This window comes from Suricata suricatta, chromosome 9, assembly GCF_006229205.1.
Source record: "Suricata suricatta isolate VVHF042 chromosome 9, meerkat_22Aug2017_6uvM2_HiC, whole genome shotgun sequence".
Lineage (NCBI taxonomy): Eukaryota > Metazoa > Chordata > Mammalia > Carnivora > Herpestidae > Suricata > Suricata suricatta.
This window is the reverse complement of record NC_043708.1, coordinates 25,200,123-25,218,314: the sequence shown is the minus strand read 5'-3', so window position 1 is coordinate 25,218,314 and position 18,192 is coordinate 25,200,123. Positions and strand designations below refer to the sequence as shown.

The 18,192-nt window shown below is 43.7% G+C and overlaps 1 protein-coding gene across 1 annotated transcript in view; it reads left to right on the top strand.

Moving 5' to 3' along the window:
• The window catches only part of TTLL5 (tubulin tyrosine ligase like 5), a 274,511-nt gene that overhangs the window by 212,654 nt on the left and 43,665 nt on the right, over positions 1–18,192 (top strand). Inside the window, exon 32 of the mRNA XM_029952174.1 lies at positions 8,943–9,022. Coding sequence (XP_029808034.1) covers positions 8,943–9,022 — 80 coding nt within the window. The remainder of the gene's footprint in view (positions 1–8,942; positions 9,023–18,192) is intronic.

Sequence of the window (18,192 nt, the reverse complement as noted above, 5' to 3'; positions counted from 1 at the left end):
CAAGGGCTTAGCTTCAAATAAAACAAAAGATTAGATTTGGACACACTGACTTCCAGTCAAGTCGTCTCCATAAATTCACACTTAATACTCCCCTTCTGCTTCAAGCACACTGCAGTGATAAAAAAAACAAAAGGACCTAACTTAGCTTCAGAACGAGGGAAGCCTCTCTTTGGCCTCCCGAATGTACAGAAATAACTGAGGATCAGTGTATAGGCTGAAACACCAAGCTTTCTGAAATCTGCTTTTGGGAGCAGGCAGTGACAGCCCAGAGTTCAGTCCCTGTAGTACTTTGGGGCCTAAACGTGCCTTTCCTGCCCAGGAGGAAAGACTAAGAAGCCAGGCTCATTAATTGAAAATAAAACAACAATTTTTCACCTGGGGAAGATGTGGCGCCAGGAGACATCTGGCAGTGCCTGGAGTAATTTTTGATTATCATAGCTGGGCAGGGGTGAGGGGTTTCTACTGGCATCTAATGAGTCGACTCTAGGAATGCCGGTAAACATCCTGAAACACACAGGATACTTCCCCACAACAAAGAGTTATCCAGTCCAAAATGTCAGTAGCACCAAGGTACTATTGGAATTCAGTGGGCTCTCCTAATGGGAGACTCATGAAACTGACATGGACCCAATGCCTGAGGCCACACCTTTGTATGAGACTGTGGGCCTACAGAGTCAGGAGATAAGGACACACCCCTGCAACTGCTCATGTTTCAGAACTCACCTGGATTTCCAAATCTGACCGAGGCAAGAGCACTGAAGTACCACTGTAACATCTGGTTCTGGGCTCGGGTAACGGGCCCTGGGTGGAGGCAGGGATAAAAACTTCTGCCAGGCAGGGGTGAGCAAGTGCAGAGACAAGGGAGGAAGTGATTCCTGTTCAGAATGAGCCTACAAACTGAAATTGCAAAACACATGAGTAAATCTGAATCTAAGAAAGCTTGCCAGCAAAGCCAACAACTGGAACATGAATTCCTTAGAAATGAAATTAATATTTTTGAACAGCCAGACACATGAGGTCCAGTGTCCGGTAGGATTATCTTGTGACATGTGATTCTGATCAGAGTATCAGAAGGGAGACCTGAGAAAGAGGTGGACAAGTTACCCTTTAAGAAATAATAACCGAGACTTCTCTGGAATTGAAGACATAAATGAATCCTTGGCTAAAAAACTCATCCATGTACCAAAATAAATGCACATCTAGGCACATCATAGTGAAATTGCAGAACACTGAGCATAAAGGGAAGAGTTTCATGCTACTTGAGAGAAAATTCACAAAGGAACCCAGAATACCACATTCTTCTCTTTAGCAATAGTAGTGGCAGAAAACAAGAGCTAATAGCTTCATAGTGTTGTGGTAAAGTAACTTTCAGTCTAGAATTTTATACACAGCTAAACTGTCATTCAAGAGAAAAGCCAAAATAAAAATAGAGATATTCAAAATCTAAGAGTATACTACCTATGACCTTCACTGAAAGAACTAGCGAAGACTGGATAAGATAAAAATGAACACAGAAGTGTTGGATAACATGAAGCAGTGAGGGACCAGACTTTTATTAAATGATAATAAGTGCTAATGACTATAAACATAATTATTTGTCTTTTTAAAATATAAAACACATTTGGGACAACAAAGGCCTGAGGGCCAAGAGGATTCAGTAGATGGTGAAAAGGTAGCAGGTCTGTGTCAAGTCCAAGGGTAAGACAGAAATATTGAAGGGAAAAGGTAGAAAAAAATAACTACATTTTGCGCTTAGAAAAAAATAGCTAAAAAATTGATATATACCCTGTAGCTTTCAAACCAACAGGAGAAAATAGAAGAGAATGTAGAAACTTTGAGTCCAGTGGAAGGCAGGAAAAGAAAAAAAAAGGCAAAGGGAACAGAATGGTAAGGAGAAAATAAAACCTAAGATAGTAGAAATAAATCCAATTATATGAGTAATCACAGTAATGTTAATAGGATTATACTCTTCTATTAAAAGATAAATTCTGAAATTGCATTTTTTTTAAGTAGGTGTCCTGCCCACTGTGGAGCCCAAAGTGGGGCTAGAACTCACGACTGTGAGATCAAGACCTGAGCTGAGACTGAGTCAGACACTTAACCAAGTGAGCCACCCAGACACCCAGAAATTGTGTTTTTCAAAATGTTCAGTTATAGCCTGCTTAAAAGAGAGATACCTATGGTAAAAGCTCACAGTGCGAAGGATGAGAAGAACGTAACCCATGCAGTACTAATCGGGAGCACGAGTCTAGCAACAGATAAAAGAGAATTAAACAAAAAGCATTAATTGGGATAAAGAAAAGCACTAGTATGCAGTTAACATAATAAATTCAAAATCTAGAAATCAAATGCTGACAACAGTATAAGGAAATGTTGGAAAATTATCAGTCATCGTGGGTGATTTAGTTAAATCTGTTTCTATTAACTGATAGGTATCCCTGACAAATTTCTGAGGATTTGGAATATTTGAAATGCCAAATAACAATTTGCTTTGATAAATGGCTTTTTATCTTTTCTGACCACCACTTATAATTTTTAAAAACTACATTTTATTCACAACCTAGTAAAAATATCTATGTTATGTATATGAACTAAAAGCTTCACAAAATACTATTTCCTATTATTTTAAAAATGCTAATTGAGTCCCCTAAATTGATTTTGCAGCCCCCTTACGAGCCACAAGTCATAGTCTGAGAAACATTAATAGCTATGCATAGGCTCTTGCATCCAGAAGGGAAAATATACATTCTCTTCAAGGATATGTTTACAAAAAGTCAGCATACACTGTCACTAATGAAGGCTCCACACATTTCAAAAAGTCTGTATCAGTTTACACTCTTTAATAGTAAAGACACTTTAATTAGAAAAAAAAACACAAAAGGTAATTTTTTTAAAAAGACTCATGTGTTTAGAAATTTTTTAAAAATACAGTACATAATACCTAGGTGTTTGGTAATGATAACGAAAATCATAAAACCCTTGGAACTGGATGGCTATGGAAAACGCTACATACCACATTTGAGTGATAGCCAGAACTGCACTCAGAAGTAAACCTGGAACTTGAAATTTATTAAAAAGACAAGAGGGATTGAAAATAAGGGAGCAAATTATTTCACTTGAAAAACTATAAAAGGAACAACAGAGTAAATTAATCAAGAGCAAAATCAAATAATAAAAATACAGAAATCCCTGGACCAGCCCGGCACGTGGGAGAACATGCGAGAACAGTGCCGGGAGCAGCGTCTGGCACATGGTAGAGGCTTATTAAGTACTTGGTGAGGGAATGAATGAAAGTGACAACGAACAGTAGAGGGGGTCCCATCTGGAAAGACTAATACAGTACATTTAAAAAAGAGGAAAGACTTCCACATAGATAATACTAAGAAGAAAAAGGAATATAACAGCAAATATAGTGGATTGTGGGTTAGACACTGTGTAGTGTGTTTGTAAAATGGAGCTTTATGCACCAACACTGCACAAAAGTTGACTTCGCACAGGCTTCTTGAATTGGTCTTAGAACTGCATCCAAATGAATAATGTTCTAATTGTTATTTGCTAAGGATTAGCATATTAGCTTCTGTTTGTGAGATGCATACGTGATTCCTGGACTGACGGATAAAAGGAAGAAGCACATATACACCTGGCGTGCATGTAGGTTGTAAGGAACATTGTGAGATGTTTCATCTGTGAGTCAACATTTGCCAAGCAGAGTCGTAGTATCTGTCCCTTTAGCCTAACTCATGCCTTGAGATTTCTTCTCTTGTTTGGGAACTGAAAGAAGTTGTTTGTCACCAGAATTTTATAAAAATGAGCAGGCTTGGGGTTTCTTTTCAGGACCTTCACAGATGCCATTACGCCTGTCTGCCACAGCCCTGGCAAAGGTCAGCATTTCGAGCTCCCCTCTTGCTGTGAAATCCTGAGCACTTTTCTTCTGTGGCTCCTTCCTTCTATGTAAAGGTCATCCCCGATGTGGTGGCATGAATCCAAGAGAAACTTTCACTTAAACCATTGGAACAGAAAACTAGTACCTCTGTGTTAGAGATGTGGAAAGCCTTGAAAAGAACCCGAAGAGAAACAATAGAGCACCAAACCACAGTCAATCTTGTGAAGTAATGAACAAAACAGATCTTAAAGAAAGGATATCACTTTCAGAAAAGTTTCCACTGATCAAAATAATGGGGGGAAAAAAGAACAGAAGAAACCACAAATAAAGGAAATAAAGGTCCACAAAAAAGCACGTACGAAGCCTTACCAGCAAAACGGATAGTAGGGATTTGGCTTACTATTACCCTCCGTGCCTGGTGTATAGGCTGGCCGTATGCCAGTGGAATTCCTAGCCAGCTGTTCGATCCGCATACGTTCCTCCAATAGAAACCAGTACTAGAAGACATCTTTCAGTGATAAGTGTAGGCAATATTTCGGGTCATAGAGATATTATTTACCAAACAATTTCTTTGAAAGGCCCAGAAAGGCTGTTCTTACTTACTCAGAGTAGGAACAATGCCCATGGCAGGTCTTTTCTTGGACTTCAGGAAAATGCAAGAGATCAAAGAAGTAGGCAGGAGTGGAGTGGAAGTGAATTGAATTCTGGTTTAGAAAGTATACATTTAACACTTAAGGAAACTCTTCAGGTATTACCTATGAACACATCCCAAGGAAAGATACTGCCTTAGTTGAAAAAAGCATGTCATTATTAATTGAATTCTTCTAATTAGAATTCTTCGTTGCTACCGTGCATGCTCCTACGCGAGGCCACGTATCTCACTGCAGGTTTAAAGTGGCTCAGTTCATCAGGAAGCCTGCCCTCCGGCAGCTTTTGATAATTAGACAGTTCATCCTGTGGAACGGGGTCTGAACTAAGCCCATCGCCACAGCTGAGACTGTAGGAAGCCTCAAACTCTCGGCCCTGGGCTGTATCTCATGCTCTCCTGAGCTACCCAGGCGCCTCTACCCATCCCATCTTTACAGTATTCCTCACTGCAAAACTTTGGATACTTTTCTAAGTTGCTTTTCTGAGTTCATCTTTTAACTACATCTTCATATTCCTTCTGTTCTGTGATCTGAAAACATCAGGTAACGGCACTGCACCAAACACACATTTAGCTTTGCACATTCAGCTCTTCAGAGAGAAAGAGGGAACAACCTCAGTGGGGGCCGACTCCATTTGATGCTCCCCTTGGGAGAGCAGGGGGACGCGGCACTCCTCTCGTCAGTCTCATTTCCCGAGCCTCTTGTATAGGACAGACCTCCCACTGTGCTGTGTGTAATTCTTAGGCTTAAAGACGTGTGTTCTGTGACAAGCCAACCGCTTCATTTGGTGCATAGGCGAAGAAACAGCGGGTCATTCTGATGCTGAAAAACAGGTCCATTGGATTTATTGAGAGGTAGTTTGTCAATCTCAAATGCAACGTCTCTTCCTAAGGGAGTTTAAGAGTAGTTGTGAGGGGCTCCTGGGTGGCTCAGTTAAGTGTCCAACTTCGGCTCAGGTCATGATCTCATGGTTCATGGGCCCAAGCCCCGTGTCGGGCTCTGTGCTGACAGCTCGGAGCCTGGAGCCTGTCTTCAGATTCTGTCTCCCTCTCTCTCTGACCCTCCCCTGCTCGTGCTGTGTCTCTCTCTCTCAAAAATAAATAAAACATTTAAAAAAAAAAAGAGTAGTTGTGACTGTGAGATTTCTGTCTTGTAGGCTGCCAGTTAACTACCTTTTGACTTTAATAGCAAATTGCCATTAACTTCCACATTCTGAATATGTTGTGGTCATTCTTCTATCTAGCACTCATATTCCATATTCGATCTGAGTCACCATGTCACCCGACTTAATATTTCTGTATGTAGATAAGCTTATGGTGAATGCAAAGACAGTTAGCATTTCTAAGTGAAAATACTAATACTAATAAAGTTTATGTTTGTTTAGCCATTGATATAATACTAGATGCTGTGCTAAGATGTGCTTTACAGTCACCATATGTTTAATCCTCAACAACCCTATAAGGTAGGTCGTAGTAACATGATGTTAAAGCACAGTAACTCAGACAAGCAAGGAAATACATATCTTCCTATATAAGGAGTTCCTAAAACACAGGTACTTCCAGGAAAGCAGCAAAGAATTATTGCAGAAGCAGATCAACAAGTGCAAATTCACACGCAGGCCCTAGGAAGCTACGATTCAAAAGTTCTCGCTTTTGAGTGTTCAAAGTCTGAGTGAGCAGTGACTCCCAAGGCCTGTGATGGGAGTTGATGGAGAAAGGAGAGTGGAAGAGTGGCTGGAATTGGGGACAGAGGGGATGGACAGAGGGCCAGGACATGTTGGGAGAGGAACAGGAGAAAGCCCGTGGAGGTGAAGGGTGAGATAAGAATTCCAGAGAAGGGGGAAAGAAAAAAAGAATTTTGGAGAGGGGAGGAGAAGGAGTTTGAGGAACCAGAAGTCACTAGTTCTAAACACCAGGGGCTCTGCTCTTCCCTCGGGTAGCTCCCTGTTCGCTGCTTTTGTCTCTCCTACTGACTCTAGTATTCCGCCCACCTGCTTCCGTTTCACTGCTAACCCTCAGCCGCTCCTCTGTGATACAGAGACTCGTGGCTGTTCGTGATGCAGCTGCCTGCTGACACAGGCAAACAGCCCGAAGGGTTTTTAACTTCTGTAGAGGAAAGAGCCCATCCTGGGCTCTAGAACTTTTCCTTTTGCACTTGGACCTTGAAGAGTTCATATTAGCTACAGATGCTTTGGATAGTTCTTCGGGTCTATAAAGGGCTGAAATAAAGCATAGCTTTTCAAGGCCAAGGCTTGTGGGACAAAGGAGAATTCCCGCCTCCATTCTCCTTTTTATCTCCATGGCTACCTTGTCCTCCAGTGAAAGTGAAAAGAAGAAGGTGGGGCCAGAACACAGCTTGCTGGAGGGGAAGCATCCAAGACAGAGTGACCCTTGCATCACTTCTGGGGTGTGCTCTCCATCAGGGGGTGTGGGGACCCCCTGGGCACCTAAGCGTCTGCCAGAGTCTCCAAGTACCCTTCGCATCACTTTCCCCTGTACCCACTAGTCAACGTCTTCTTCACTTTTCTGCTGATACAAATTCCCTGGATACCTGGGAACTATAAAAAGCCTAGGTTCTCACCCTTTATCCCAGACCCACTGAGTCAGAATCTCCAGGGAAGGGCTGGAGGGCTGTATGATTAACAAGTGACCCCAAGTGGCTCCCATAAAGGCCATTTGGTGAACCCAGCACTGCTTGACCATCCTTCCATCTTGCTGGTCTTTAAAGGCTCCTAGGACATTCTAAACCCCTTTCTGTCTCAGGATCATTATATGTGTTTTATTTCTTCTCCATGAAAAGCTCTTTCCTGCTCCCTTCCCTTGGCCAGTACCTGCCTCTCATAACTCCATGACTTTGCTGAGATACGACAGTTTCAGAAAGACCATACTTGACCACCCTCGTCACTCAGTGAAGTTCCCTTGTCTAATTCTCTTAAAACGCTTTGTGCTTTTTCTCCGTAGCATTTATCACATAGTTTGTACCTTATGTATTTGCCTAATGCCTACCTCCTCACTAGTACCAAGCATGGATGACTTTTAATAAGTATCTTTTGTGTGGATGAATCAATGCAAAAATAGTACTAGGAGAAGGGTTCTAAAGGTTGGATTGATTGCTGCTCAAGAAATAAAGAACTGAGCATATGAAAATTTTGATCTCTCAAGGTAAAATTTTTACATGCCAACTAAAATCAAGGTAGATGGATCCAACAAGTAATTTGTATTTATGGGACAATAGATCAGATTATTTTTAAAAATATTTATTAGATAGCAAATGTGTGCAAAGTACAATATTAGCAGCTATGGACACAACAGTGAACGAGCTGGTACAATTTCTGCCTTTATGAAGCTTACTTTTTAGCAAGGATGACAGAGAGATATTAAGCAATCAGTTACACAGTCCCGTAATTATAATTTTGGTAAATGCAGTGAAAGAATTACAGAGCTGTAAGAGCCTGAATAGGGAGATCCGGCATGGTCCGTAGGGTATCAGGCTAGTCATAGAGTTTCTAAGACACGTGGCTGGGGAACCTGTGCCCAAAGCATCCAATGTGCTCTGCCCTGTCTCCTCTCAAAGTTGGCATGAGGGGGCTGCCTCTACAAAACAGTTTCTCGAGTTCAGTGCAAGATTTTTTTTATAAGTTTATTTATTTTGAGAGAAAGAGAGAGAAAGAGAGAATCCCACACTGACAGTGTGGAGCCCGATGTGGGGCTTGAACTCACAAAGCATGAGATCATGACCTGAGCCGAAATCAAGAGTCGGACGCATAACCAACTGAGCCACCTAGGCGCCCCTCACATTCAGCACTATTGACATCTTGGGCTACGATTCGTGAGGGCACCTTCCAGTGCACTTTAGAAGATATTTAGCACCATTCCTGGCCTCTACTGACCAAATGCCAGTAGACCTCACCATTGTGACAACCACAAATGTGTCAACATTGCCAAATGTCCCTTGTTGAAGGGTGAGGGTGGGGACAAAATCTGTCCCTCCTTTCTACCTCAGTTGAGAACCACTGATCTACATGAACCTTGCTTTTTAAAAAATGCCTTTTTTTATAATGTATCCAAGTCAACACTGGGAACTTCGTTTATTCATTCAGTAAAGAAATATTTGTTGAATACTTATTAGGTGCCAGGCACTGTTCTAGGCACCAGAGACACAGCAGTGGTCAAAGCCTGTGCTTTCTTGAAACTACATTCTAGGGAGAGAGATGGACAACACATCTTCATATGTGTATTATTTTCAGAAGAAGGAATAGTTGGTCACCGGAGTCCTTTCTGCTAAGATGACATTTGCACAAAATCTTGAAAGAAGCAAGGGAGAGAAGCAAGGGCAAGAGGAAAGCCACTGGGGGTCCTGCACTTGATCTCTTCTTCCTACGTGCTGATCTAACCAAGCTGCTTGTGTTTCAGAGCCTTCACAGAAGGGCAGCTGAATGGACTCCAGAGCAGCCTTAACTCTGCAGCCTTTGTGCCCATCACCAGCTCCGCAGGTCAGTGGGCACACCAGCCCTTCCGCGGTCGGGACAGGGAGGTTGTGCTGGGCTGGGTGTACTCTCTCTTCCGCCTCCGAAGAAACCTGCAGTTCAAAGAAGAAAGAAGCCTCCCAGCTTTTGAAGCACTGGCAAATGGGCACTTTAGGATGGAATGGTTCTGTGGTACTAGTTTGGGGCAGATGACATTCCTTGGTCTGGGAGAATGCTATCAGATCTGCAGCATTTAGCAAATACGCCTGTATTTGACTGGTGTTTCACTGTTCATATAGTATTCCCTCCGGTAGTGGCTCTCCCTAACTTTTCAGCACACTGGAACTCTGGCCTTTGATCACAGTCCCTGTCATGCCAAGGTTGATCTGTTGCCAGGTGCTTCCTGGGGTCTTTTCAAAGCCTCTCGGTGTAGGCAGCCACATTGAAGTCAGGCCACATTGGTCCAGGATTAGGGTTCTATGCATACTAATTCGTAAGTCATCAAAAAATTAAAAGAAAATCACTTGGAGTCAATTCAACAAGTACTTAAATTATTGAGTACCTACTGTGGAGACAGTGAAATGTCAGCTGAGAGACGTAAAGGGTGGACCAGGCAGTTCCTCCTATCGGGAACTTACAGACTTAGGAAAAGAGGAGAGTGGGCAAGGAGCGGACTGTGGGGGCAGCAGGCGGGGGGGATGGTAAATATCAGGAACTCGGGATGCAGAGAATAACTATAGACATTGGTAGGACACCTGCTGTGTCAGGCCAGCTCTGAATGCTTTATTTACGTGTAATAACTCATTTGTTCACAAAACAGGCACAGAATAGGAACTGTGCTCCCTAATTTACAGCTGAAGAAATAAAGGCACAGATCATGAAACGTATCTAATATCTCGCAGCTAGTAAATGGCGGGGCAGTATTTGAACCCGAGCAAACTGGCCCAGGCTCTTAAGGGATTAGAGAGGGCTTTCTGGAGGAAGAAACATCCAGGCGGAGTGTTGAATGTTGACAAGTCTGCCGGGAGAGGGGAGGTGTGGGCCTGAGGGAGTTCCAGGAAGCGGGAGCAATCCAGGCACCGTCGGGAATGGCGGGGTAGCAGGGTGAGAATGCACTGTGTTCTGGGAGCCCTCGGGCGTCGCTGGGGCTGGGGACAGGGGCACGGGCAGGGATCAACAAGAGAGAGGTCACAGAGGTAGCAGGGCGAGTTTGTGAGCCGTGTAGGGAACTCGGTCCTGAGTGCAATAAGGAGCCACTGGGGAGTCTAGAGCCAAGGTGTACAGGGTGTGTGTGTGACCTAATACACCTTGACGGGATTGCAAGATTGCCGAGAAGCCTGGGTAGACTGCATCACGGGGACAGTTACACGTACCTCAGGCTTACCCTGGGATTACAGGAAGCCATACACAGAGAAAGGCTCTATAACCACACCGTGTCAGGTAATAGTATAAGAGTATAGAGATCTTGTTCTCTGCTTAATAGTTCAGAACCTGAATTCAAGAAATAGTTGATAGGTATCTGCTTGGCTCCCCCCCCCCCAAAAAAAGAATTACTAGACTAAGGTAGTTATTTTTAAGGAACTAAAGTTTCCCCTGGAAGTGTTATGGCCTGGGAAGTGGGTGGCCAGGCGGGGAAACTGTGCACTATATACAGCTGAGTAGACCCTATCCGGCTGCAGCCGGAAGGGTTTACAAAGCCTAGGAGATCCAGGAAAACTGTCCACTGCATTTGCGGGTCTGACCAATGTATTAAGTACAAAACTGAACTCTCTGCATGTGCTCTGGCCGGGGACGTTGGAGATTTTGAGGGACCAGGTGGGTCATTCTCTCAGCATCTCAATTATGGAATAATATTTATTGACTGTTGAAGTCATGTGTTAGAGATGTTATAACCATTGTAATGAATTCAGCACCAGCGTAAAACCACAGAGCAGCGAGAAAAGTTCTGTATCGCCCTGGATTCTAATATCTACCTTTCCCCCCACTTCTACCTTAAGACAAGTGCATTATTTTTTTCGCCTTGTTTAGGTAGCCCGTGTTTACTGCTTTTATCTCCATTGACCCTGGACATCTAAAGTGCCTTGAATTTGTTTCTAGTCTGTGACTTTCCTGGTGTTCCCGATCCTCAGTTAAAGAAATACTGAGGAACTTGGTATGCGAGTCTCAGGCATTTTCCACACTTCCCAACAAACATTTTGCCTTAGCAGTGTAACAGTAACAAACTCCGTTAGCGTTATTTATACAGCTAGTAAGTAACGACCTGACACCTTAGTGTGTCAGCTACAAAACATGTTTTTCTATATGACACATAGACTTAAAGGTGTTATTTTGGGGGTTCAGAAGGGTGTCCTGTAAAAAAGAGAAGACTGGTAGCTATTAGAAACATTTTTCTTTAAGCACAGAAGGGAGGACAGCCCCTAATAAGTCAGTCCTATGGCTCTCAGAGATGGGAAGTTTGTGTCTCTATGGGAATCGCTAAGCTGACTTTGAAATGTATATAGCCTCTGTCTGGTCCAGTTAACTCAACATGGTATTATTGAGTCCGCGAATATAGCAAAAGTCTGTTTCCTGGCCCCTTGACCCGTCCGTGGGTCTAGCCAACCAGGCCTTAAAGCTGTGTGACTTGGTTCCTCAGGGGCCTGAATGAGACACTGGTTCATCCCAGGGTACTGTTGAAAACAACTCAGAGTCCTTCCCCACCGATGGTGACCTGGCGACATTCTTCTAAGTGTGAATGTTCAGTGAGGTAGTGGACACGAAAGCCGCCAGCAGAAAGCCTGGAATGCTCCGTGAAAGTTACTTTTTCCTTGACTTCCCTACTTCAGGCTATATATTCTGAGCTTGCGATGGAAAGGAAGATGTAGAGTCAGCAAATTTGAAAATTTGAGAAAGAAGCTAGAGTGAGGGCCTTTGGCTCAAAGCCAAAGCCATTGGCCTTTGTTCGTTACACCCATAGCGTGCTGGAGTTTTGAAGTGGTGATGGGGAACTAAAATACAGAGAGCACCGGGTTAGATAACTGGCATTTCTCTCACGCTGACTCGATAGCGTAAACTACCGTTCTTGTAGGGTCTGAGCGGTCCCAGCGGCCCTCATCTTCGCCCTTACTTCTGCCTATGCCTTTTCAGTCCTGGAGCCCAGCCTCTACCTGCCCCCCGCCCCAGTTTGGTTTGTTTTGTTTTGTTTAAAAAGCTCTTGATGGTCTGTAGTTGATGGAAAGATTCTGACCACCCTTTGAACACCAATGCTGGATTTCATTTACAAGAAGTGAGAAACAATGTCCTCGATATTGATATTTGTTACTTATAACAAGGAGCCTTGATAAAACACGTTGTAGCTTTATCCTCTTTCTTTGCATGGGGACGGAGCAGCACACCAGTGTGACTCTGCCTGCCCACCTCCCTGTCTCCCTGTAGTACAAGACGAAGGAACTTACTTTAATAGAAAATAAGCCCAATGGAGCTTAAACTCTAAGGACCTAGAAGTCCCTGTAACTTTCAAGCCAAATTATTTGCTGGGCAATTCTCAGCAGAATGACCTCCTTTTAGTATTAGATTTGTTTTCTTTTCACCAAGTGTTATATAGTTGTTATAGATCCCGGATGGATCTGGAGTATATAATAAGTTGATAGTGAAAATGAATAAAGCTCTTAAGATGCTTGCCCTAGCGACTCACATCCTTTGTTCCTCCCAAAACGTTCTTGTCTCCCCAGAGCCCGACGGATAAGAATCTGGGTTTAACCCACTCTTACAGTGTTAGAAAGCCAAGGGCACAGATTGGTGTTTGTCAGGAAATGCAGTATCAGCGTTTGGGCAAACGATGATCCCCTAAAACCTAGTTTTGTTTTGTTTTCTGTTTAAATTTCTGTTCTTGAAACACACATAGCTGTGTGCTCGTTTATTTATGCTCAATGTATTTCTCAGCCTTCCCTTTCCTCCTTCGGTTCCTTCTGTCTCCTGCCACCTAATGCCGGGTGCTGGGCGGTTTTCCAGGCTTGGTGTCCTTTGCTGGTCTTCTATCCGGTTGTTGTCCTATCCTAAAACCTAGTTTTAGATTTGACCTCTTGTCCTTTCACCAAGCCCAACGAAAGTGTTAAGTAGGGATTTTTTTTTTTTTACATTTTTCAGGACCTTTGGAAGCCCCCCAGGTTATTTTCGCCAGATCCAAACCCTTGCCCACACAATCTGGAGCCCTTGCTACAGTTATAGGACAGAGAAAATAAAAGTCAAAGTCGGTGAAGTCAGGGCCAATTTAAGGTAACAGTAAGAATAAGAGCATATATTTTTATTATAACTTGCTGACTTTATGCCACAGCAAGAGGCTTAATAACTATCAAGAGAAGTGATAGTTTCTCAAAATGACAAGGAAATTGGCATTTTATAAAACCAGAGCTCAGGTCCAAACTGTGGGTCAAAGGTACGCTCCTCCTACCTTGCTTCTGTAACAGCCTGCCAGTAGGTGGCGCTATGGCAGTAAGAAATTTCCTCACTGTTCTAGAGGCTTTTCTTTAAAACTGTGGGGACATTGAGGCCAATCAAGGAAAGAAACTAAAGCTATAATTGAGTTATCACTCAATTATAGTGTTAAAGTGTAACAGAATACATTGGAGAGAATGATATTTGAAGTTCAAATCGCAATAGCCTCTGAAGAGAATGTTCTTAAAGAGATTTATTATTTTAAAGAAGGCTTTTAGACTAGAGTTGTGTAGTTTGTGAACTGGAGTTTCAAATAATGGGAGGCAGGATGAAAGAAAATTAAAAAATAGTTCTTTTGGTGAGGTTGAGTAATTAACTATGCTGTGTGTCTGAGTTAAGATAAGCATATGCTATAATTGGCCACAAAACCAACTGTAAATCCCAGCCTACCACCCATCCGTAGAAACCTGACATTGAATGGATGGCCTGACTTGATCTTGTGAGGCTGTACCCACCCTTCAACAGTACTGCCCCAGAGTATTTTGTTCCCAGCTGTGGCCTTCAAAACTTTCCAGAAAGGTCTCTGAAACCACAAGGTTTTGATGATTCCTTTCCTCTTTGCTCTACCCTACACACTAAAGCATCAATGGCACACCTTCTCTGAGCTTAATACCCTGCTTACCTCTGGGGGAATACTTATAAGCTTATTTGAGAAGCATTATTCATCCAAATACTCCAGGAGAGCAAAGGAGGGAGGAAAATTATTTACCCACCACAGGATTCATTTACATTGGATCAGAAAGCTTCAAATATCTTTCCCCAGCCCATCTAAACTCTTTCCAAAAAGGAATGAGAAGAGAGAAGGGAACACCAAATCCATGGCTTGGTCATCTACCAAAATGTACCAGAAAAACTGAAAACAGCTAGAGTTCTATCGGTAATACTTGGCTACTGGTCCTTTAATTCTGATATCCAGTGATGAACAACTAATGAAATATAGAAAACTGAAGCGGGAAGGTCAATATTTCCTTGAGGAGACTGGCAGCCAGAAGAATGAATGTGACATCAAGCTCCAAACTAAACCAATGGCCTGCCAAGGAGTTCTGATGTCCCATCGGCTTCCAGAGCTGTGGGACTTGGACCCGCCGCACTTGTAATATCACTTTCCTTGAACCTATTTCATCAGTATCCCTTACAGTCCACCCGGAACATTACATGGCAAAATAGGATCAGCAGCAGAGAAGCCTTGGGAAAGAGCCCATCTCTCAACACTGAAATCTCCTGCAAACACAGCCCTGCTGAGCCTGAGCGGCACATAAGCTAGGGAAGGTGACGCTGTACTTTGTGATTAGCCAAGGCGGTGAGACCTCATGCCAAGTGTGCATGGCCTCAGTACAGAGTGGGTTGTGGGGCCTCAGCAGACCAGCCCGCCATGGGGCAGCGCGACTACTGGGAGGCTCCGTAGGCAGAGCCACCAGCCTGGCAGGTGGTAGGTGGCAGATGGCAACAGGCTGCCTCTCCCTGAATGGGAGAAATGGGTGGTTGACAGAGTGAGGAGGCAGAACCCCAGGGTCCATAGCCCATCACCTGGCTGCTTGCTTTCTCTTTGTCGCAAATGCACTAGAGGCAGGGTCACTGCTCGGGCAGAGGTCCCTTCAACCGCAGTTGCAGATGGATGTTATCACAAGCTCATCCTAGAGCCTCTTCATGCACAGGGTTCGGGAGGCCGGCGGAGTAGATGAGAGGACGGAAGTATGTTTGCACAGCACATTATCTAAGGCAGAAAGCATCAGCCGTCCTTATCTAAGAATGGGGGAGCTGCACTAAAGCCTGCCGGGGACTCGGACTTTCTAACCCTCACTGTGCTGCCCCAGGCAAGGGTCATATTTAAATATACATAGTATTTTACGTCTTCGTAGATTCTGTATTGTCTGTTTGGCATCTCTTCATCACAGAGCCAGTTAACTATGTTTTCTGTATTCTTGATGCTTTGACATTGGGGCCTTACCGAGTCAGACAGAAACCGCCCCTCTCAGGGCTAGCTAATTCCTAGGGATCATAACAACTTGCCCACAAAGATGTATTTCAAATAGAGGCTAGCCAATCCCGTTTATATCCCCAAATGCCTCCTTATCTGACTCTCGCATGGAAAGCCCACGTTTTCCTTGCCCCAGATCGCTCAAGGGCCGGGCACCAGGCAGCTCGAGACCACTGCTGTAGCCCATAGCCCACCATAATTTTTATAAATGTTTATTTATTTTTGAGAGTAAGAGCAAGAGAGAGCGTGAGTGGGAGAGGAGCAGAGAGAGAGGGAGACACAGAATCCAAAGCAGGCTCCAGGCTCTGAGCTGTCAGCACAGAGCCCTGTGCGGGGCTCAAACCATGAACCATGAGATCATGACCTAAGCTGAAAGTCAGACACTCAACTGACCGAACCACCCAGGCACCCCCAGAATTTTTAAAACTAGCCAGTCTTAAGCTGTTTGTCCTGCTCTGCCTTGCGTTTCCCAGGGAAAATCCAAGTAAGGCTGTGGCCTAGACTTTCTCCTCACTCATGTCTTCTGTCTCCTGACCACACTCGTGTTTTCCCCTGTGACCCTGTGTGGCATGCAGTGACCTTCTCTCTAGGACCCTGAGTATAATCAGCTTCCTCCTGCCAAGCCTCGTTCTCATCTGCTCCATAGCCACGCTGACTTAACCATACCATGCCCAACTTGTACGTTCTTAGAACAAACATCAACAGAGAGAATGTCTTTCCTAGGCAGTGCAAGGAGCCTGGAAAAAAAAAAAAACACCTCCATCAATCAGGTTTATATCCCCAAGTTCTAAGCAACTGGCCACAGCACTCACTTTATGATAGTGGGTTGTGCAGGTGGTGTTTTTACAGTGTGTGTGGTGCTGACCCTAATCTAGCCACATCCACACAAGAAGGATGTTGGGTCCCTCGCCTTAGCAAAATCGCCTGCTGGTCAGCCATTGAAATGTCATGCTTTCCCATCCTGAGGCCTCTTTCATTTCATGTAGTAACTGTTTCTATATTCAGACACAAAACCCCGAGCATAGCAGAACAACCTGGTTGGAAGAGGGGGAGGAAATGACCTGGCTTTCAGGTAGGGGGAAGTAGGAGGACACTTCTAAGATCCCCAAAGGGGGTTCCTTTGCTTAAAGACGACCCAGGAACTCTCTCTGAAATGGATTAAGAAGAGGACCACTAAGAAAGATAACATCTGAAAATTGATACTGTCTCTCGCTGAGCTGGCCAGCTGCCAAGAGAGGAGTGATGATTCTTCAATTGTTAACAATTACTACTTTGTTAGAAAGAGACAAGGAAAGTGCAGCGGCCCCTTTCTCAAATTACATTTATGTTACAGAAGTGCAGGCACCTACTGGAAAAAATGCTTGGCACCCCGGACTGTGGGGCTTGTACCTACCGCTGCCTCGTATTGTCCTGTGTAATATCCATTCACTTTGGGTGGGAAAAGATCCTGTTTGTTCTTGTAGTCCTGAACTGGGCAGGTAACCAGCATAGCATTGCCTTACTTTGTGAGTTTTTATACTTATCACTACAAGTTATCAATCTATAGTCTGTGGTTATCCATCCCATGAACCCACACATTTCACTGCTAGTTTCAATGAAATGCTTGTTATAGGCACATACCTCTGCTTTACCTTCCTTATATCCTCAGGTCATAATTGCTCCTAAAAGTTCTAAAGAAAGAAATGGCATGCTAAGCCATGCCTGTCTTTGGAAAAAGCAAGCTTTGTGCATGGAAATATTTACAACTCTGCTTGCCTGATCTGTAGAATGTACTGGGCCCCAAAGTGTGTGGGTGGGTAAGTGGAGGGTGTGGAGAACAGGGACTTGACGTATACTGCCCCGTTGGCACGATTCGCATGGATATTTATGCTTGATTCTTTGAAATTATAAAGAGAAAGACTCGGATTCTCTTGTCCTCAGAATGAAGAGCATCACTAGTAAAAGTGAAACAGTAGTGTCTCCTACTTCTTTGTATTCTCCTCTTTGGAACACGCCATCAATAGAACAAAGCGTGTTTCTCCTAGTACTTAGTGAGGATGTGACTTGGAAAACCAACCTGATTGTAAGATGGCGAGGTGAAGAAAAAAAGCTGCTTAGAATATGTATTTGTTTATGGGTATCAGGAAGAAGAATCACTGCTTTTTATATTCAGTTGGACTGAAAACTGACTGAGGTTTTCCCCCTTCCATTCACTTCTCACTCACTTCCCATGGAAATTAAGGAATATTTGTTTATGGGACAAACCCAAATGAAGATGTTTTAGAATTTGACAAGAGTTTATCTTTCTTTTTTTTTTTTTTAATTAAGTCATGAATTGTTTGTAGTTGATCAGACATTGGAACATGGAGGGGCGCCTGGGTGGCTCAGTCGGTTAAGCCTCCGGCTTCAGCTCAGGTCAGATCTCACGTTTGTGGGTTCAAGCCCCGCGTTGGGCTCTGTGCTGACAGCTGGCTCAGAGCCTGGAGCCTGCTTCCGGTTCTCTGTGTCTCCTTCTCTCTCTGCCCCTCCCCCTCTCATGCTCTGTCTCTCTCTGTATCAAAAATAAATAAAACATTTAAAAAAATTTTTAAAAAGACATTGGAACATGGAAATCTTGAAAAGTGCAGCTGTTTTTTTAGAAATAGGACCCTCACAGGCCTTCAATGTTTAATCATCTTTTCTGCTGTTCTCCAGTGCAAATTATCACTATGTGTATGTACATATCCTTACCCTCCTCTGTTTATGCAAAGAATTTGAGTCATCTGCA